The 20242-nt window shown below is 40.8% G+C and overlaps 1 protein-coding gene across 2 annotated transcripts; it reads right to left on the minus strand.

Annotated features, from left to right (window-relative positions):
* Positions 1-3454: 3454 nt before the first annotated feature.
* Positions 3455-16380, minus strand: ypel1 (yippee-like 1). Of its 2 annotated transcripts, none has more exons than XM_056418631.1 (4): positions 16099-16380; positions 10426-10469; positions 8502-8610; positions 3455-7747 (listed from the first exon to the last, which is right to left on the minus strand). In XM_056418631.1, the coding sequence occupies exons 1-4, from the start codon at positions 16213-16215 to the stop codon at positions 7658-7660; spliced, it is 360 nt and encodes a 119-aa protein (XP_056274606.1). In that variant the 5' UTR covers positions 16216-16380; the 3' UTR covers positions 3455-7657. The 2 variants fall into 2 exon arrangements, with proteins under 2 accessions (XP_056274606.1, XP_056274605.1); XM_056418630.1 differs by having other exon boundaries at positions 8502-8928.
* Between the last annotated feature and the right edge of the window lie 3862 nt (positions 16381-20242).

Below are 20242 nucleotides of genomic sequence, written 5' to 3' on the forward strand. Positions count from 1 at the left end.
CCTTCTCTCTTTTTTTTGTATGTCTTGGTTTATTGACTTGAGAGTTAACGCTGTCGGCGCTCCTAAAAGACGACACTGGTTAATTAATCTCGTCTCCGTGACCCGAGACGACGTCTAATCAATATCTGGGGCTCGAACCACGGGATCGATGTCGTTAGTCGTTCTAACGGAGGAGCGACGAACTGACTTCTTCTCCTGGTGGAGACACACACACACACACACAGTCTCCACGCTGCTCTGTGTTTTAGGACTCACTCTGAATTAAACACTTAAACAGTTTTAGAGTTGAGCTTCTTCACTTGTTCCTCTAGTGCTGCCACTAAACCCTCTCCGTAAATAAATAACAAGGGCATATTCTTAAATGTTTTCACCTGTGACATCACTGAGCTGAACAAGAGGAGAACATTACCTGGAAATGATTTAGTTTTAAAGACCAGTTTATTTATAGATGTGTCTGTGTTGAATGGAAATTAATCTTCTCTCTCCCTCTTCTACTCTTTTCCCTCTCTCCCTCTACTCTTTTCTCTCTCTCCCTCTACTCTTTTCTCTCTCTCTCTTCTGCTCTTTTCCCTCTCTCTCCTCTACTCTTTTCTCTCGCCCTCTCTTCCCTCTTCTTTTTTTTCTTTCTTCTCTCCTCTCCTCTCTCTCATTTAAATAAATAATCGACTGAGGCACATCTCAGGGTTTTAATCTAAAACATGTATGATGTGACTCTCCAGAGAGGGATGTGGAAGAGAAGTGGAAAATCTCTAAATCACGTCGAGAAAAACCATCTGGAACTTTGAAATGATCATTTAGTGAAAACATGTCGACGTGTAAGAGCTCATCCTGATAATATACTAAATATGAGCCACAAGTGATAATGTGTTTTCAGGGAAAATATTTTTTTCATGTTTCATGGCAGAAAAATAAAATGCCCCCCTGGTGGTCAGTAGAGAGAAAGAAAAGACTCGCAACAGCTCCAGACGGCAGTAAAACATCTGAGGTCTCGCCCCCTCTTTTCCAATGACATCACTCTCCTCCTCATCCATTGGCCGAAGCGCCCGTCATTCCGCAGGGAAAGATGCTGCGCTGTAGCCATGGCGACAGTGGATGCTGAGTGTCTGAATGATGACATCACTCGGGGAGCCGAGAGAAATAACGTCTCTCCTCTGGTGACGGGAAGAAGGAATGTCATCCGGATATGAGTTCAGGTTCCCGTGGACATTTTGATTAGCTGAACAGCAGAGAGAGAGAGAGCGGTAGGGAGAGAGAGCGAGAGAAGATGTGAAGAGAGTTCACCGATGGTTATGTTTATTGTCGACTACATTTTTTTTTTCCCAAATCACTCACATTTTCTCTTTCTAAGAATTTAAATTGATGAGCTCTGATGGTGTTATTATTGAATGACCCACGATGAAATACCAACTCAATTTAAGACAAATGTCATAAAACTGAATTTTTTTTAAACTCCCAGATACCAAATTTAAAAAAGAATTATACAAAAATCACCAATTAAAAGGGTATAAAAGATTTAATTGTGTAAATGTACAATGGATAGACCATGAAATACAAATACATATGTATTTTATACAATAAAAGAAAAATGTATAATTATATTTAATACATACATACCAAAGTGTTTAAAAATGTCAAAATAAAATTTTAAAACATTTAAGAGATCCAATTATGCCAACAACAAAAAAAGAAAAACATAAGATTTAATTTAAGACATGATTAAAGAAGTCAAAAAACTGAATTTAAAAAACCTCCCAGATTCCAAATGTAAGAAAAGCTCAAGAAAAATCACCAATTAAAGGGTAAATGTACAATGGAAATACCATGAAATACAACAAAATATGTATTTTATACAATAACATATACAAAATGTTTAAAAATGTCATTAATAATTATTTAATATATGCAAAAATCCAATTATGCCAACAAACAAATCCAAAAGAAAAATATAAATTGTTTTACAACAAATTCTTATGAACGTGTATTGATATATTTCAGATACAGATTATTGCGTAACATCTACATTGTGTGTTATTACTTTTTTTTCTTCCCCAAGTGACAAAATGAGGACAAACACTTCACCTTCACAGTTGCTGTATGCCCTCTCTCCATCCCTCCCTCCATCATCTCTTTCCCTCTCTCTCTCTCTCCCTCCTTCCCTCCCTCTCTCTTATCCCTCCCTCCCTCTCTCTCTCTTGTTCCCTCCCTCTGACTCACCGCTCTGGAGACGAGGCCCTCCTTCAGATGACATCAGATGGCTTGAAATAGCTGCAGCATTAAAGCTTCCAGTCATGGGCGCCTGCTGCGAGGGCGGCAACCACGGCAACCACGGCAACCACGGACGGCAACCACTTAACAGCTGGGGGGGGGGGATAATTAAGTTGTGGGTGCAACAAGTCAAAGGGAGGCCTTGACGTCCTAAAATCACCTGCTGGTACACATCGTTCTTCTTCGTCTGTCCTTTTGTTGTTTAATCGAAGCGTAAATATATATATAAATATATATAAACAGCATTAATTATGTAGTAGACGTATGTGATGAACAGGAAGAAGTTTAGATAAATAAAAACACGCTTGGCAAACAAAAGTAACAAAAAAGAAAATGACCACCTGGTGGTCAGTAGAGAGAATGCAGCTTTAACACATGAAGCATTGACTTCTATACAACCAGTCGTATGTAGGCACTTCTACTGGATATGAACTCTTCTCCCCAGCAGGTCAGTTGGTGGTGAAGGTTCGTCCTCCTCCCTTTCGTTCGTCCTCCTCCCTCGCTCCGTTTCCTTCTCTGGTTTCCTCTCACACCCAAACAACCGCCGCATATTCTTATCCGTCTCCTTCCTGTCTCATCAGCCCTGATGGAGTGTGAACAGAAGAACACACACACACACACACACACACCAACAACACCACCAAGTTATTCTCTCACAGTACAACATGTATTAATCTTCCAGCAGCTCTCAGGTTCAGCAGTGAGAACAGACCCCGATGCTCCGGGAAATCAGAGGTGAGAGCACCGTCACCTCGGGGAGCATCTCACACTCCGAGACACAAATATTAAGCTGAACACTTTTTAGAGTATTTTATTTTAACTCGTGTTCCAGTCAAAGCGCATCATACATATTGTATAATATGTATTAAAAAAGTCATAGTATGTGCAAAGATATTAACCACGCTTTGTTATATCTCTGAACAGGGACATTTGAGATTTCGAAATGCACATTTTGAGAATAAGTTTTTTTCAATTAGTTTGCCTTATATTTTTTACATTGATTATGTATGATCCTTTAATAAGCATGTGTTCCTTTAATTATTTTCTTGTTTGTAATGATGTTTGTATTATTGAAGCATTCACTTGTTTTATGTTTATCCGTGCACTTTAATTGTTTTAATTTTTTGTAAAATTCCCAAATATTAGCCACATCCTCCCAAAAACAAACAAACGACGTCGTGACACAATCCACAAACTTAATGCCATTGAAAATTTATTGTGATATCCGATATTTTACATTAGAGTGAAAACAGACGCGTGACACGGCTTCACGAAAAGTCAGAATGCAAAGCAACGGAGTCAAATAAAAAGCATATAGGATTTTTTTTTTTTTTTAAATTTAAAAGAAGAAAAAAAGAAGTAAATAATAATAATAATAAAAACAGGCACGACATATAGCCTTTATAAATACAACATGCTCGAGACCTCAAACTGTAGTTTAAAAGTCCTAAAGAAAATAACGTGTGCCGTCTTTTCCCCAGTAAAACCATCTAGCCTTTTCTTTTTATATATAGAAAGTAACAGAGCTCAAAAAGTAGTTAGCCAGTGTCACAATAACAACAAAAACAGTCAAAAGTAAAGTTTTTTTCAGCAGCACATATCTACAATTTTTCCTTTGACGCTGTTAAATTCAGAGAATTTTACGGAAAGAAGAGTTCTCCTGCCCCCCCCCCCCCCCCCCCCCCTGGTTCTTATTTGGTTTACACACCGGCGGTGACACTGGCGACTGCTTTTTCGTTGGTTTTACTTTAAGCTACCGGCGCCATCTTGGAGGTCCTATAGGAGGAAGTGGCTGTGTGCATGACGGAGAGACTACAGAGGTCAGAAAGACGTGAATACGTTCCACTCAGATGGGATTCATTTAGTTCTCGAATGTTTCCACCAGTGCCGTTCTCTTTGCTCTACAAGTTTGGTAAAAGTTTATCTCTGATTTGCCGGCGGATAAAAGGCAGCATCCCAATTCAAGAGCTGCAACCTTCGAGAAAAATAAAAACCTTGAAAGGTGGTCCTTCAGAGACAGCGAAGGCCTCACGGAGATAAAAACCAACGGGGAATTCAGGCGATCTGGAAAAAAAAAACGACAACAAAATAATAATAATTCACACCACAAGGTCCAGTCGGTGTTCTGGAGTTGCCGAGTTGTCACATTTAAAGGTCATGTGACCGCTCCAGATACTCAAATGGACTGATTGTTTTTTGTGGCGAAGAATTTAGTTTCAGTCACAGTAGTTTTCAAGTTTATCACCAGGAAAAAATGGCTGTTTGAACGGCGGATATCACGCAGTACCCTCGGTTCACCACAAGTAGCTATGTTTACTGGCACCGGAGATCACGGGAAAAAACAATTTATCATTAAAGAGTGATGTTAACAGCCAGCCGAAGAGTTGTGTCACCACCTTATCACTAATGGTTGTAGTCTCCGTTGCACCTGTGGCCACGCCCACCGTGATGTCACGGTGTACCGACACCCCCCTGGTGGACGCTTCTACGTCACTGCAGCCAGGTGAGAAGTCGAAAGTGTCATTTAAATACCAAGACGTTCAGCTACTAAAGTAAAGTGTGTGCAGGGGATTGTGGGACGCAGCGCTGCATTCATTATATATTTAAAGTAGAACGGGCCTCGTTATGCAGACCAATAACTGGGGTTTTCGCGACTGCTAGCTAACGAGCTAATATTATCAAAACAACAAATCAAATGAATCAGGAAAAATCTTTTTTCAAACGGGACAAAAATTAATTTGTTCTCAAGAAATACAATCAGATATTCACAGCCAACGTTTCCAAAAAGCTAAGGACCTCCAACATGGCTGCCGGGTGGTGCTGCTCCTCACCTGAGAGTCCCCTCCACACATGGAGGGAGAGTCCAGCTCCCCCTCGATGTCCACGCGGACGGGCTCTCACCACGTGAGCTAAATAAACAAGCCCAGCAGAAAAAATAAAACAAAATTGGGGATAAATCACTTCCAAACGAAGAGAAACCAAACAGCTGTGAGAGAAAGAAAAAAAAGAAAAAACAGGATAAAATAAAAACACTTCCAAAAAAAAGAAAAGAAAAAAGAGGAAAAAGAAAAAAGAGAAATAAACTGTCTGAGGAAAATAAACTAAACATTCACTTTTGTGTGCAAGTATGCATGTGGGCTAATACACACACACGCACATACGCACACACAGCCAGAGGTACAGTGAACAAAAGTGCTTCAAGTCAGGGAAGTAAAAGAACTAACCCAGTAGAAATACGTATAAAAACCTTAAATATGTTACTTTATGTAAAAAAAAACTGTAACACGGGGCCAATATCTCAGCTGTTTATGTCTTTATATTTTCAAGTAGGTATCACCGCTTAACTATCAAGGGTTGGTTTGCATTGTCATCGTTTTTTTTAGGATAAATGTTTGTGTGATCTGACTGACCTCGCCGGCAAAGTCATCAATCACTGCTGATTTTTTTAAATCTCTCCAATCCCCACGTTGCCCCGCCTCCACCCGCTGCCATTTGTTTTCTTCCCCTACGTTCCAAACCTCCTCCTCCTCTCTTTTTGCACCTCTAAATCTTACAATGTAGAAAATACAAGCAAGTATGTTGTGCTAAAAAAGAAATAAGATAAAACGAAAAAAAGGGAAGAGCGGCAGGAGGGGGGGGGGGGGGGGGGGGGTTGGGAAGACACATCGGTTCACACAATAGCTGTTTTTTTTTGTTTTTTTACAGTTATGCACTGCACAACAGAAAATATGATGGGAGGATGTTTTGAAGAGGCACAAGATTCAAACGGCTTAGAGGCAAATCTGAGAGAGAGAGAGAGAGAGGGGGGGGGGAGAGAGGGAGAGGGAGAGAGAGGAAGAAAGAGTGAGAGAGAAGGAGGGATGGAGAAAAGCAAGTATATAAAGTGCAAAAAGACTTACGGGAGCGAATAAGGAAATGTCGGGTTTCTACGCTAGCAGCAAAGACTCATCGGAAACTTTTCTCGAGAAAAATCAAAAGTCGTCGATATATAATTTTAAATCGAGAAGAATTTGACTTTGGTCTTAACGGAAAAAAACGACGTAGATCCTCGAACCGGCGTCGGTCAAACTTTTTCCTTTCGTCTCCAACAATCTGTCGTTCGTCTGTGAGAAGGCCGTTTAAAGAAAACCCTTTGTACAAGAGAGACGGACGAGAGCGAACTAAGTGTTTTTGCCTCTAAACTGAGATGAACCAAAGGCCTCTGGGAAGTACAGTCACTACACACAATGTGTATAAACACATCATCTGTATATGTGCACATGTGCATGACGGCAAATATATATATTTAGAATCCATGTTTCAATAACTACGTACTACGAACATTTTCAATCGTATTTATGGATATACAATTGAAGTATGTGTGTGTATATATATTGCCACATGTCCGGCTCCCCAGTCTAGAAGCTAGTTGTACTCCTTTTCAGATCCTTTTTTCCCACTTGCTGCACAATGGGACCAGCCACAATCGCACTTAGTCAAATACTACAAGTATTTATATATCTATATAGTAATTATATATATATATGTATATCCATTTATGTCCAACACATGGTAGGTTCTGCTTTCAATGCTTTTTGGGTGCTAAAAAAGGGGGTAAATGAAGAAAATTCACAAGATAGAAAAGATAAAACAGATATATCAGGAATAAAATCCTACACTACGACCATCCCATCCGTTGCCACTTTTTTTGTTTTTCTTTTTAAAAAGCATGACGCTGCTACATATTTGTAACTACAATAAAAACTCCCTTTCCCCTCCTCACTCGTCCCTGATTGCTTATTTGGACATTAGCAAAGAAAAGCATGCTCAGCTATCGGCAGAGATACAACAACAACAACAATAACAACAACCACCACCACGACGCGATAAAGACTTGACAGGGTGAAGAAAATGCTAACCAGTAACATCCATCTGCCATCGAAACAAAACCTTACCGAACCCAGAAGTTGAAACTAAAGCAAATAACATAAAACAAATAGTCCTTCATCTGTCTCGCCGGGTGGGCGAAATAAAGAAATGTCCCCGTTGGTGAAGTCTCTCCTTATAGTGGTTACCGTGTCACCACAATCACTTGCTATCATGGTCCGGTGGGGGGTGAGAGTGAGTGGGGGTCAAACCCCAAAAAGCTCCGGCACCACAAAGGAGAACACACAATCTCTACGGCAACGACACGACTCCTGTAACGTGAAATTCCGCTTCCTCGTCGTAGTTTTTTGTTTTGTTTCCTTCTTCTTCTTTCGTGTCATTTTTAGCTGTTCCATTTCACGACGGGCGGGTGTGCACGTGAAGGGGGCGAGAGAGTGGAGGTTTTGGTGGAGGGGGGGGGGGGGGCTGTCGCTCCATGCAGTTCAATAAAGAGCATTCCAAGGTCGGGAAAAGAGAAAGAGGAGCGTCACTCCCATCCGTTGTCCTTGATCATGTGAGCCAGCTCGATGATAAACTTTCCCTCTTTGTACTTTTGACTGCTCTCGAACGCGTGTTCCTGGAAAGAGAAAAGAAAAGAGTTAAAAGCTGTGGTCGAACGTGCGAAGTAACGCGCGAAGTAACGTACAACACTGTAACGTACAACCGCAATGTACAAACGGAACATACAACCCTGTAATGTACAAAGCAACGTACAACTGTAACGTACAACCGTAACGTACAACCGTAACGTTCAAGTCTGAACTTCCTGTCACGCGTCTCCATCCCGCCGAGTCGGGATGTCGTCGGTCTGCGTCTGATTATTTGCTCAGCCTGCTTTGCCTTGTAAACCAGCTCCGCTCCGCTTCGCTTCGCTTTGCTTTCGGGCTTTTGAGAGACTCTCCAGTGGTTTTGTGTTTTGTGACTGAAGCTTTCAGTGAGTCTTGTACTCTGTCCGTACAACCTTCTCTAGTCACCTCAGACAATTACCGGGGATGTGCCTCTTCAAAACGGCCTGACATTTAATCACCGTGGACTCTCGTGGCGGTGCCGTTCTAACCTTCTCCGGCACTGTAATTATCTCGTGGTGCTAGTAGACCAAAAAGTCCCCGATCTCTGAGCCTAAAACCACACAACCCGGAGCTAAAAAACAAACCGTCGCCATGGCGTCACAGAGACGATTTAACGAGCGCAACAGTGTTCTGACCCGGAAAACTTGAACAATCTGTCTCGCGGGCAGAGAAACTGAGCGGCTGCACAACAAACACGGGCGTTAAGTGATGCGCCAAAAGAAACATCGGAGAGTTTTTTTTAAAAGAGGGGGGGGGACTCACATATTTCCAGCCCAGCGTGGTTTTACAGTTTTCACAGTAGATATCAGCCACGGCATGTAAACCTGTGAGGAGAACCCGCTCCTCGGCCGGCCCGCAGCCCACATTTACTCTGCAGGTGGAGACAGGAAATGGAGACAAGGTCACGGAGAGCAGCAGAAGACACAACAAGAAAAAGATGAACAACAACAACAAGCAGAACAAGAAGCAGAAGCAGAACAAGAAGTACAAGAACAAGAACAAAAAGAAGAAGAATAACAAGAGCAAGAAGAAGAACAAGAAGAAGAACAGGATGATGAACAAGAACAAGAAGAAAAAAGATGAACAAGAACAAAAAGAAGAACAAGAAAAAGAACAACAAGAAGAACATGAAAAAGAAGAACAAGAAGAAGAAGAACTACAAAAAGAAGAACAAGAAGAACATGAAGAACTACAAAAAGAAAAACAAGAAGGAGAGCAAAAAGAAGAACAAGCACAAGAAATCCAATATTTTACTTGAAAGTAACAGCAGTGCTCAAATATTTAGAGTATCCACGTCAAAGTTTACTCGGTGCATGTTTATGTTTATTTATTATACATTTAATTAGGTTTTCTTTGCATTTTCTTGAATAATACTTTGACATCAAGCTAAACTAAGACCGTATGGAGCTAATTGTGTGTTTATCTCATCTTACACATCTTCAGATGTGTTTATTTGGAGCAAATGATTAAAAAAACAAAAATGTAAATACTACTGGATACTTCGACACTGAAGTACAGAACTAAATAAGTAAATACTTATTTGCTCAGAGAGATCTGTTGGCTTATTAGCTTGTAATTAAAGGAAACGCCACTGGCAAATAAACAATCACTATGTAACCGAGCGACATGTAGACAGCCACAAAAAACTTGTATTTTACCACCAAATGCAAAAATGTCTTTTTATACCCAGAAAGCACCATAAACATTGCACGCTGGATTTCAGGTGTTTTCACATTGGGCTTGATTGGACTGATTTATTTGGACTCTGTTGAGCAGGGGTGTCAAACTCATTTCCCCCGTGGGCCACATCAGCATCATGGCCGCCCTCTTAAAGGGCTGGTTGTATAAACTACTTCCGAACATGTCATGCGAGAGCAGAAACCCGAAAACCAAGCAAAAACCCACAAAAAAAGCAGTTTAAGGGTTTTAAAGAGACAGATGTTAACCGGCAGCATCAATAGATGTCTAGGTTACCTATTACCATTGACCGTGTGTGAGTGACTGCACATGTGCGTCTGTTCACGCCGAATCTCTCTTTCTACTTCGGAAAACTGCACAATATTCTATGGCTACCTGCTCAAAGACCTCTCGTGGTTGAGGTGACTCACGCTTTCTCAAAATAAATCTTTTATTTCCTTCCTTGTACCGTCCACTGTTGGTGTGCTTCGGCCACCTATAACAGCTAACGGAGGTACTTGCTTCATTTAGTAGCTTCAAAAGCATTTGAATGGCAACACTACACAACATGAAGTCAGGACCTGATTCACATTAAAACATTCACATTTGAATGTGAAACATTTAGATTTAAAGTGGATTTCAGCCACAGTTTTTAACCCAAGTCTTTTTACCGTTAAAAATCCCCACATCAGTGCTTACTGGGTGCAGACTAAAGTCAGACTGGTTTTGACTTCCTGTAAAACAGAAAACCTATAGCAGTGTAAAATGTCCCACTGGTGTTACCGGACAAAGACGCACCTTGATGGGATGCATCGTTTCTTTCCGTGGAGGGTATTAGAAGCTTTACTCACTCTTTAAGGAACCTCTTTGGAATCAGGGAATTTGGACGAAAGCATCTGCCGTGTGGATCTAATTTAACTTGAATGTCTTTTTAAGAACAGATAATGGAATAAAAATGTGTTTTCACTGTGAAGGAAAGAAAAGAAACGAGGCGACTTTTCATACTTACACAGAATTAAACAGGTAGGCTCTTCCTTGACTGCCTTGAAATGACTGAAATGAGAAAGAGAAGAAGAAGAGAAAAGGTAAGTTGACGATGCCGAGAGCAAGAATGTCAGCGGCTGGCACCCCGGGGTGCCTTTCTCCCTGTGACTTGTTCTTCCACCTCCACAAGGTTCCCACACAGCAGTTTATCCGGAGGTGAGAAATAAAACGAGGCTCGGAGGCTCATCCATCATTCATAACGAGAGGGTGTTGTTGTTTCTTGTTTTTAGTTGTGACTTCAGAATAGAACCCTTAACTATACATTTCAGGTCTAAATATATAGACGTGAACAACTTTTTGAGAAAAATATCAGAGCGTGTTGTTAGTCATCAAAATAAAACGTGATTACATCAAATCTGCCAAAAGAGTCACATTTCTTGCCAGCAGCTGTGAGAGAAAGAAGGTCCTTTAAAGCCAGAACGACAACAAATATCAATAAAGAACAGCTGTGATACAGTTCAGTGGGATATTAGGTAAACTGTTAACACTCACACACAAACACAAAGTGAAGACCAGCCTAAATGTCCTCACTTTGCATTTTGGTCCTCACTCCAAAGGTTAAAAACTCTCGATGGTCCTCAGAAAGATGGCAGTGCAAACACACACACACGCACACACAAAGCTGTTTGCTTGAATGCATGGAGGAGGAAGCGTTAGAGACCCCCTGTGGAGTTTTCTCCTAAACAAATACTGTTCTGTTTACATTGGTTGTTTCACAACAAGTACAGTGTGTGTGTTTGTGTGTGTGTGTCCTTGAGGCCTAACAAGCATGTTTAATGCATTTCCTCCCAAATGAGGCTGGATTACAGACTAAATATCACCTGCAGATCTACACGGAGAGAGAAAGGGATTATGGGTAAAGTTGCAGGAGCGTCACCGTGCACGCCATGTCAAATCTCAACAACTGACGGGAGGAACAAAATTAAGTCAAATAAATGTTTCCTTATACGTGCAGCCTGGAGATGCATCGTCCTCAGTGTGTTACGTCCATCTCATTCACATATGCATCAACCAATAATGTAATAATAATGTTTTGTTGCTGTATGTTTTTATGAATGTTAAGTAGGTCGACACGAATACTGAGAGTCGACAATATAGAACAAAATAAAAAATGAAAATAAGTAGCCTGACGACAATTTAAGTACCGAAACGTTGTCCCTGAACGTCTCTGAATGAAAGCTAAGAAGAAGACGTAATGTTTTTTAGGAAAATAAATGTGGATTGAGAGGCAGAAAGCCACGGATTCCTCCACTACGCATTTGCATGGCCACACTATTGAAAACACATCAGATCAGAGGGATCAGTGCAGCACGGAAATATGGCAGAACACGGCATTTATGCGAGGCTGCTGGATTTATATGGATTGATATGAAAACATAAATAAACATAAAACTAAAATAAACATTGAGATATGTGAAAACTTAAAATACAAAAGACAGACGGGGGAAAAAAGGTCAGGTGTTTCATTGAGAAGTTTTACAGATTCCCACGATTTGAGAAGAAAAGGTCAAAACCTCCACATTTATATGAATGTCACGTGCACATATTTTTTTTGCCCTTTATTATTTACAAATAACAAGCCGATATAAGTGTCTTATAATATTTTTTATAAAATAATCAAAATAATTATCAAAAAATATATACAAAATATAAAAATTAAAAATATCATATAAAATAATTTAAAAGAAATTTAATAAATATATTTTTTATAAAACATTAAATAATAAAATAAAATAATTAACAAGCCGATCAAAGTGTTCCTGAAGAATACGGCAGGTTAGATTAACCCTTGTGTTGCCTTAGGGTCATTTTGACCCGAATCAATATTACACCCTCCCCCCGCCTATGGGTCATTTTGACCCGATTCAATGTTTCACCCTCCTGTTACCTTTATATTTACTAACATATTTTACCCTTTGGGTTCAATTTGACGCCAGCAATTAAAACCTCCATAAAATTATTAGAATTAATATTGTTTTCCAAGTTTAAGTGTGAGGCACTTTATGTTTGTTTGTTGACTACCGAAAGAACACCGACATTAAACATTGAATGGGGTCAAATTAATCCTAAGGCGGGGGGAGGGTGTAATATTGATTCGGGTCAAAATGACCCTAAGGCAACACAAGGGTTAAACTCCGCCTCCGGCTGCAGTCGAGGCCGCTGAGCTAACGCCACCTAACGGGATAACTGGCTGACCATACGCCGAGACTCAGGGGACCTTTTTCCAGCCGCGCCCCTCAAAAAAATGGGGGAAGTTTGATTTTTCAGATGATAAAAGAGTTTTTAGACTGGAAACTGATCCGGTCACCGTGGGGGCCGATGGTGAAAACCCACAGACAACTAGTCATGTGACCTTCAGCTGCCAGAGGGAACTAGGTCGGTCTACCGTGGAGTCAACGACATACCCTCTCCAGAGCGGGTGGTGGTGGTGGGGGGGGGGGGGTTACTCCACGTGACGAGAGCCGGGTTGTGGTCATATCTGCCGCCTCGGCTGCGGCTCAGCCATCAAACTCGACCGACTGGCGAGTCTCTGCCGCCCTTATCCGCTCCCCACCGTCTATTTTTACTCACAACGGCCACAAAAATAAATAATGTGCACGTGACATTCGTAGGAACTGAAAAGTCCTAGAAAGACTAGCAAGAGAAAGAAAAACATTTTGGTCGTGTTTTATAATTTTTGTAAGCAGATAGAAGCTAGACAGGGTTTTTCGTGTGTGTGTGTGTGTGAGGGGGGGGGGGGGGGCTGCACTAAACCCTCCAGACTCCCACAACAATCCTATTAGACAGAATCCTTCCAGAGAGCGGAGAGAATCAGACTCAGGCTGGAATCAGCTCCCGCAGGTTTTATATTTTGTCGTTTAATAAAACATGAGGCAATGTGGAGAGTGTGGTTAGCGAGCCTTTTTTTTTTAAGCCGTTAAAATTTCATTTGTTTAAAAAAAAAAGAGGAAAAGATGCTTGTTCCTAAGAAATTAATTCTACAGAGCAAATCCCTCTCGACCAGTTTTATTTTCGGCTCAACTGCCGGCTCGATTTTACCATCGGACTCTGTGAAGGTTCAACTCCAACTGAAACCCAAACAACTCCATTTGGAACTCAATTTAAGCGTTTCTTTCTTTTCTTTCTTTACATGGCGACTCCTCTGGTTGTATAGAAGTCTCTGCTTCACATGTTAAAGCTGCATTCTCTCTCCTGACCACCAGGGGGCGACTCCTCTGGTTGTATATAAGTCAATCATTTCAGGAGCTTCCCATATTTAGCCCATATATGGCTGAGGGGGAGGGGCCTGAGCGGGGGAGGAGCCTGAGCCGGCCTCCCCTCCTCCAGGCCCGTTGGCTCAGGTTAATCTCTCGGGCTAACTCCATCCTGCTCACCGGCTGAAGGAGACATAAACTCTGAGGGGAAAACGGCAATTTCTCGGTTGTTGTTTTTATTTCTGGCTCAGGAGATTTTTTTTTTTCGACACTCAAAAATTGCAACTGAGCTGATAAATCTGCCAGAACCTGCAGAGCTCATTCAAACACCTCCCACACACATACACACACACACACACACACACCTCCACACACACATTCCTCCACACATTATCTCTCACACACACACACACACACACACTTATGTTTTAATGCTCTGTGCTTCACATATCCCACGAGCTGAGTCTCAAACATGAACCTGTGGAAAAAACTCAGCCGACGACGGTGTCGTCTTCTCCTGAGTAACATAATCGGCTTGGACGGGTCGATGCCGAGGACACGCACACACACACACACACACACACACACACACACTAACAAGGTGTGGCGGCGAACGGGGAGCTTATTAATAGACCCGTACTGTCACGATCAATACCTGAGATGTTATTATGGACGATTTCCAGATTCCGATGTGGAATATATTCGATGGTTATTACATAACAGATGTATTTAAAAGAATGTGCCAAATATTCTCACAGCTCCTTAAATATAATTTTTAATTGAATTTACCTCTGGGTTTTGTACCAGCCGTACTTTGAGTGAGTCACACGGACGCATCGTAATATTTTAATGGGATTTGAGAGAATTAATTTTTAAAAAGAAGCTATATTTAAATCATTCTTTTTAAATAATTATTAATTGCAGCAAGAAAAGTAATTAAACTGAAGTTTAATGCAGCGGGTTGTTTCACTATTACGCAATACATCGGATTAAACTCTTAGCAAGTAAAAAATCTTGAATAATAAACGAAGCCTGAAGTACAAACACACAGCGTCGTGTTTTTAAAGCCATAATGATCTGAGATAATGCATGATCCATATATATATTATATATATTATATAATACATATACAGGACTGTCTCAGAAAATTAGAATATTGTGATAAAGTTCTTTATTTTCTGTAATGCAATTAAAAAAACAAAAATGTCATGCATTCTGGATTCATTACAAATCAACTGAAATATTGCAAGCCTTTTATTCTTTTAATATTGCTGATTATGGCTTACAGCTTAAGAAAACTCTAAAATCCTATCTCATAAAATTTTAATATTTCCTCAGACCAAGTAAAAAAAAAGATTTATAACAGCTGAGTGTTTGTCAAGGCTCAGGAAACCCTTGCAGGTGTTTCGAGTTAATTAGACAATTCAAGTGATTTGTTTAATACCCTACTAGTATACTTTTTCATGATATTCTAAGAACCTTGTGAATTTAATTTACGTAAAAACGATGCGTTTGATTCGATTCCTTGGTGACCTTTGTTGCAGTTAAAATAAGGTTAAAGTGAATCAAGCGTCAAGTGGGGAAAGGAAGCCAGGTTTTCTATAAATACATTGATAAAGGAAAGTCTAGAAAAAATTCTAGAAAAAAAATTCTAGAAAGAATTATCGATATGTATAATATAGCCGCATGTGCATTCTCGTCTGTAAACACAATCTCTCGGTGACCTTGGTCATGAAAATTAAGTTTCATAATGATTATTTTTAGTGCGAACAAAACAAAATGAACTACCTGAACTTAAATCTCACAACTTTCTTCTGCATCATCTTGTGTTTCAGCTCGGGGGTTTTTCTTCTATTTATTTGGTAAACTTCTTCATCTTCATTATTTTTCTTCTCTGCATCAAATCAAGGAGCCAATTAAACATAACCTTTTTCTATTTGAATAATGGTTCAAAGTTAACTGCTTACATTTTTCCCGCTTTTTAAAAAATTGCGTCTTCTTAAACTCATTTGGGTTTCTCGTCGTTGGAGACGACACAGTGGACTCTGAGAACCTGCAACCGATATTTTCGGAAATTTTCAGACGAAAAATAAATAATAAGTTCATCAAAACAAGTGTCTGTAAACAAATAAAAAAATCAAAATAATGAATTGTGACGCTGATGGCGCTTTTAGAGCTCGAAATTCTGCAGTCAATTCAAAACAAAAACAATGTGTGGGCGGTGAGGCGCTCCTGAAGCCTGCCTGACTCTTTTAGAAACCTCTCCAGGTAACCAGTCTCCAAATCCACTAAACCAGCCTGAACACGAAGAACATCTGAAACGACGAGAGTCCGTGAAGCAGAGACGCTACGATTGGTCAGTCTGCAGTGGAGAGGGCGGGACTTAGCGGAGGGGTCAATCGATTGACCCCGACGAGTGAAAATGGCCGTCAGTGGCCGCATACCTTTGAGATGAGCTCGTCGTGGTTGGCCAGGTGCGCCCGGCAGTGGATGCAGCTGTAGGTGCGGTGGCAGCTGGGCAGGTAAGCCTGGAAGGTCTTGGACTTGGTCATCTTCACCATGTCAGAGGGGCGGGGCTCCTCGCTGGGGGGGTCCGGGCCGGCGCCGGAGGAGCTGCAGCTCCGCTGGACTCGCTGACAGAAGAAGCACTGGAGGAGGCAGGCGAGAGCCGTCGTCGTTGTGGAGCGGGAGTGTGTGGGGCTCCACACAGACACCACGGCAGGAAATCACACCTGGAGGTGAAGAAAGTCATCGTTTGATTACGGTAACCGGTCACGGAATCGAGGGACATTGAAGTACAGGAGCCTGGACAGGTGACCCTTGAAACATCATTTATTTAGCAATTTTGTAATAATATATATTAAAATGTAGAGTTGAGGGATTTGTGCCAAATTATAAAAATATAAGGAAGCAATTTTCTTAACTGTACATTCTAATATATTTTATATATATAAATAATATAAATATTATAAATTAATATTTTTTTACATACAATATATATACATTTTATATATTAATATATATAATATATATATACATTCTATATATTATATATATTATTTTGTTATAAATATATATATATATTATATATCAGCATCAGCTTACATTAGATATAAATCCCAAATGTATCAAATGTATTAAACTTATTTCACCATTTAAATAAATATAATGCGGACATGGGGAAGAACATTTTGATTTTAATGAACCATGATACTTATATGTATTCTGTGATGTAACATATAGTAATAATAGAATAAAAATGTCACTGAATAACTTAACGACAGGTCGTAAACAAACCAACAAAGTCAAAAGTTTATCCAAACCACAACATCTGGAGTGCGAGAGCTTCTGAAATGTTGCTTTTAATTCCCCATTTCTGTAAAACTGTGCACACACGATACAGGAAGGTCAGGAGGTTGCAGCTGAACTACGAGGTCCGATTAACGGATGTTTACAACAGAGAGTTTTAATAAACACCATTTTCCGTTACGGATACATTTGTATCCCCAAAAAAAAGATGGTTTCCCAAAATCCATTTTGAACCTGGAGCCTCGAAAGGTTATTCATTTCTAATGTTAAAGACAATAAGACTTTCCTTACTCAAACGGACCTATTTCTAGTCAAATACATGCTCTTTATCTTTTATCTCGCTCCGTGTCTTTTTACCACGCTGCCTTTTATGACCCTATTGTTTGGTTATATTCATCCAGTCTGTGGCGTTATAATTTTTAATGGCGTTGTTTGCGTTGTGGTTTATGGCGTCTGGAGCTCCAGTGTTCCTGTAAGAGCAACACATGAAGTCACAGTGAGGGAAGGGTTTAAAGTTTGATTATAAAACTTGTCTTTTTTATTATCTATCTGTTCATGAAGAGATTTGTATTTCTGTGTGCATTTAGTCTCAAATGATTAAACTGTTTACATTCGTCTAATGTCGTTATCATCTCGTCAGTTTTTTTTGTGGCCACCTGGTGGCAACAGAACACAAATATCGGACATATGATAGTCGCGTCGCGCAGTTGTTATCGGGTTAAATGTCGGTTACTTATCCTCCAGCAGACACGGAAACATTCAGAGTCACGTGTCCTGAGGTTTTAGAGCGTTTTCGCTGCAAAAAAAAGTTGTTTACCTAGTTGATGATAGCCGTGAGAATCAACCAAAAACATGGAGGTTGGATTGACCCAAAAACCAAACAAAAAAACTCTGGTACGACGATGACATATTTTGTTGCGTAGCTAATTAACATTAGTGTGTCAGTTTATTGACGTTATGACGCCTCTCTACTGGCTCTAGTGTTGCGCAAACTTTTTTCCTGCATTTAACGCCACGCTGTAATTGCAATTTATGACCACAGAGGGCGGAGTTGTTTAAATGCTAAATAGCGTCACGCGCCGACCTCAAAGAGTTACAATAATCTCCTCCGAATGACATTTAAAAATGCTAGTTATGCATCAGTTAATTACAGATCATATAATATAATCGGTACTTTTTTTTAAACTAAGTAAAAGTACAAAAGCATTATCCAGGCATGAAAACGGGTCAGGGGTGAAAAAGGTGAGGAGGATAGGCGCGGGGGGGGGTGCTGGTGGTGACTTCCACGAACATCGATGTTGGACGTTGTATGATAATCTATAGGTCCTCCATTCTGACACCAAGTCAGTGATGGGGCCCTATAATACTATAATAATAGTAATATTGTGTATAATATGTAGGGCTGTGAAACGATTACAATTTGTAATCAGGTTAATCACAGGTTTCTGTGGATTAATCATGATTAATCACATATTACCGATATTCTCAGTATATTTTGTGAGAACATAGAGATTTATGACAAAAGACGGATATATACATTTATACATTCTTCTATACAATGGTGCTGCAACTCAGCAGTTATTTAGCAGTTTTCTTCCATATGGAACATTAATACATCTTCATCCTAAACAGAATGTTTAACCCTCCTGTTACCTTTCGGGTCAATTTGACCCCATTCAATGTTTAATGTCGGTGTTCTTTTGGGTCAATTTGACCCCAGGCTGTTTTTCACTGTCAAACATATAAGAAATATCAACTTTTTTATATATTTAAAGGGCTATTTAGGTAGTCAACAAACAAACATAAAGTACCTCACACTTAAACTTGGGAAGCAATATTAATTCTTATAATTTTCTGGAGGTTTTAATTGCTGGGGTCAAATTGACCCCGAGGGTAAAATATGTTAGTAAATGTAAAGGTAACAGGAGGGTTAAACAGAACATTTTCCTCTTGTTTGTCAACCATTAACTCCACCATGATACAATCTAAAGGCCTCTAGTCTTCCTCTAGCAGCTGCTGAGGCAAACTGACTGTGTGGGTTTTCTTCATGAACTGGGCCGTGATGAAAGGGACGGCGGGGACACCGCTGCAAAGCTGAAACCTCACCGGCCCGGACAGGTGGACAGATTGACAAGTGACTTTTTTTGCTCGGTCGATGCGGGCGCACGGAGCTCTGTGGCGCGCGAGACGGAGATCGATAAGTGTTAACGCAACGCGAAGAGACAGAGATGACATGCTGCTGTGGAGATACGATCAACAACAGACGTTTAGTTTAATAAAAGAACAAAGACGTGCTATAGAGAACATGTCAGGGGCAGGGATGGATTAACCAACGGGCCTACCGGGCCCAGGCCCAGGGGCCCATGAGCTCAGGGGGCCCCTGGGCCTGAGCCTCCTCGCGTGACGTCGCTGTTATTAACATTGTATTGATATGAATATGATGATATGACACGATGCGCCGTAGCCGGTATATGCTAGGCTTAAGTCATTCATGTCAGTAACAGGGCCCCAATAGTCCTACTCAGGGATGGATTACCGAACGATCCTACCGGCACCAGGGGCCCCCTGAGCTCAGGGGGCCCCTAAGCCAGAGCCTCTGCGTGAAGTCGCTGTTATTAACTTTATATTGATATGATGATATGACACGATGCGCCATAGCCGGTATATGCTAGGCTTAAGACATTCATGTCATGGTCATATAATTTGCGTTATGTTGTCTGCTCAGCTCCGGTATCGTTGTTCCATACGGACTGTTTTGTTAGCGATGTTTAGCGGGGGGGGGGGGGGGGGGCCTTGACACGTCCAGGCCCAGGGGCCCATGGTTTCTTAATCCGTCCATGGTCAGGGGGCGGGCCAATCTCTTTAATGTCATGTGATCTACCAACACTACGTCGCGATCGACTGGCAGGTCGCGATCGACGTGTTGAGACCCCTGATCTACAGGAAGTAAAAGTCGTAACAAGGTTTCCGGAGGTGAACCTGCGGAAGGATCATTACCGATGAACAGACCGTCTGCATGAGAGCGGACAGAGTTCAGATTGAAGAGGTGTATTGGAAGCTCATTTTGCGCATGCATTAAATGCGTTAAAAAAAGTAACTAATTAATCCTGTAATTTAATCATAACGCGTTAATGCGTTATTTTTCACAGCACTAATAATATGGTCATTCATGAACCAACTTCCTTTTGTTGTTGTTGGCGTGAACAAGTCTTCAAGTCTTGTGCTCTGCTGAGCCATGAGTCTGTTCCTCGAGTCTGTTCTGCCTCTACCTGGTTGTCA

This window comes from Pseudoliparis swirei, chromosome 7 (genome assembly GCF_029220125.1).
Source record: "Pseudoliparis swirei isolate HS2019 ecotype Mariana Trench chromosome 7, NWPU_hadal_v1, whole genome shotgun sequence".
Classification (NCBI taxonomy): Eukaryota; Metazoa; Chordata; class Actinopteri; order Perciformes; family Liparidae; genus Pseudoliparis; species Pseudoliparis swirei.

Bases quoted from the DNA above. Each gene is read 5' to 3' on its own strand.
- ypel1 (XM_056418630.1), bottom strand. From the start codon at position 16,215: ATGGTGAAGATGACCAAGTCCAAGACCTTCCAGGCTTACCTGCCCAGC. The intron at 10,470-16,098 runs GTATGCGGCCAC...TTCTCATTTCAG, and splicing joins ACGACGAGCTCATCTCAAAG to TCATTTCAAGGCAGTCAAGG. The intron at 8,929-10,425 runs GTAAGTATGAAA...TTCTTTTTGTAG, and splicing joins GCCTACCTGTTTAATTCTGT to TTCTTCATGTTCTTCTTGTT.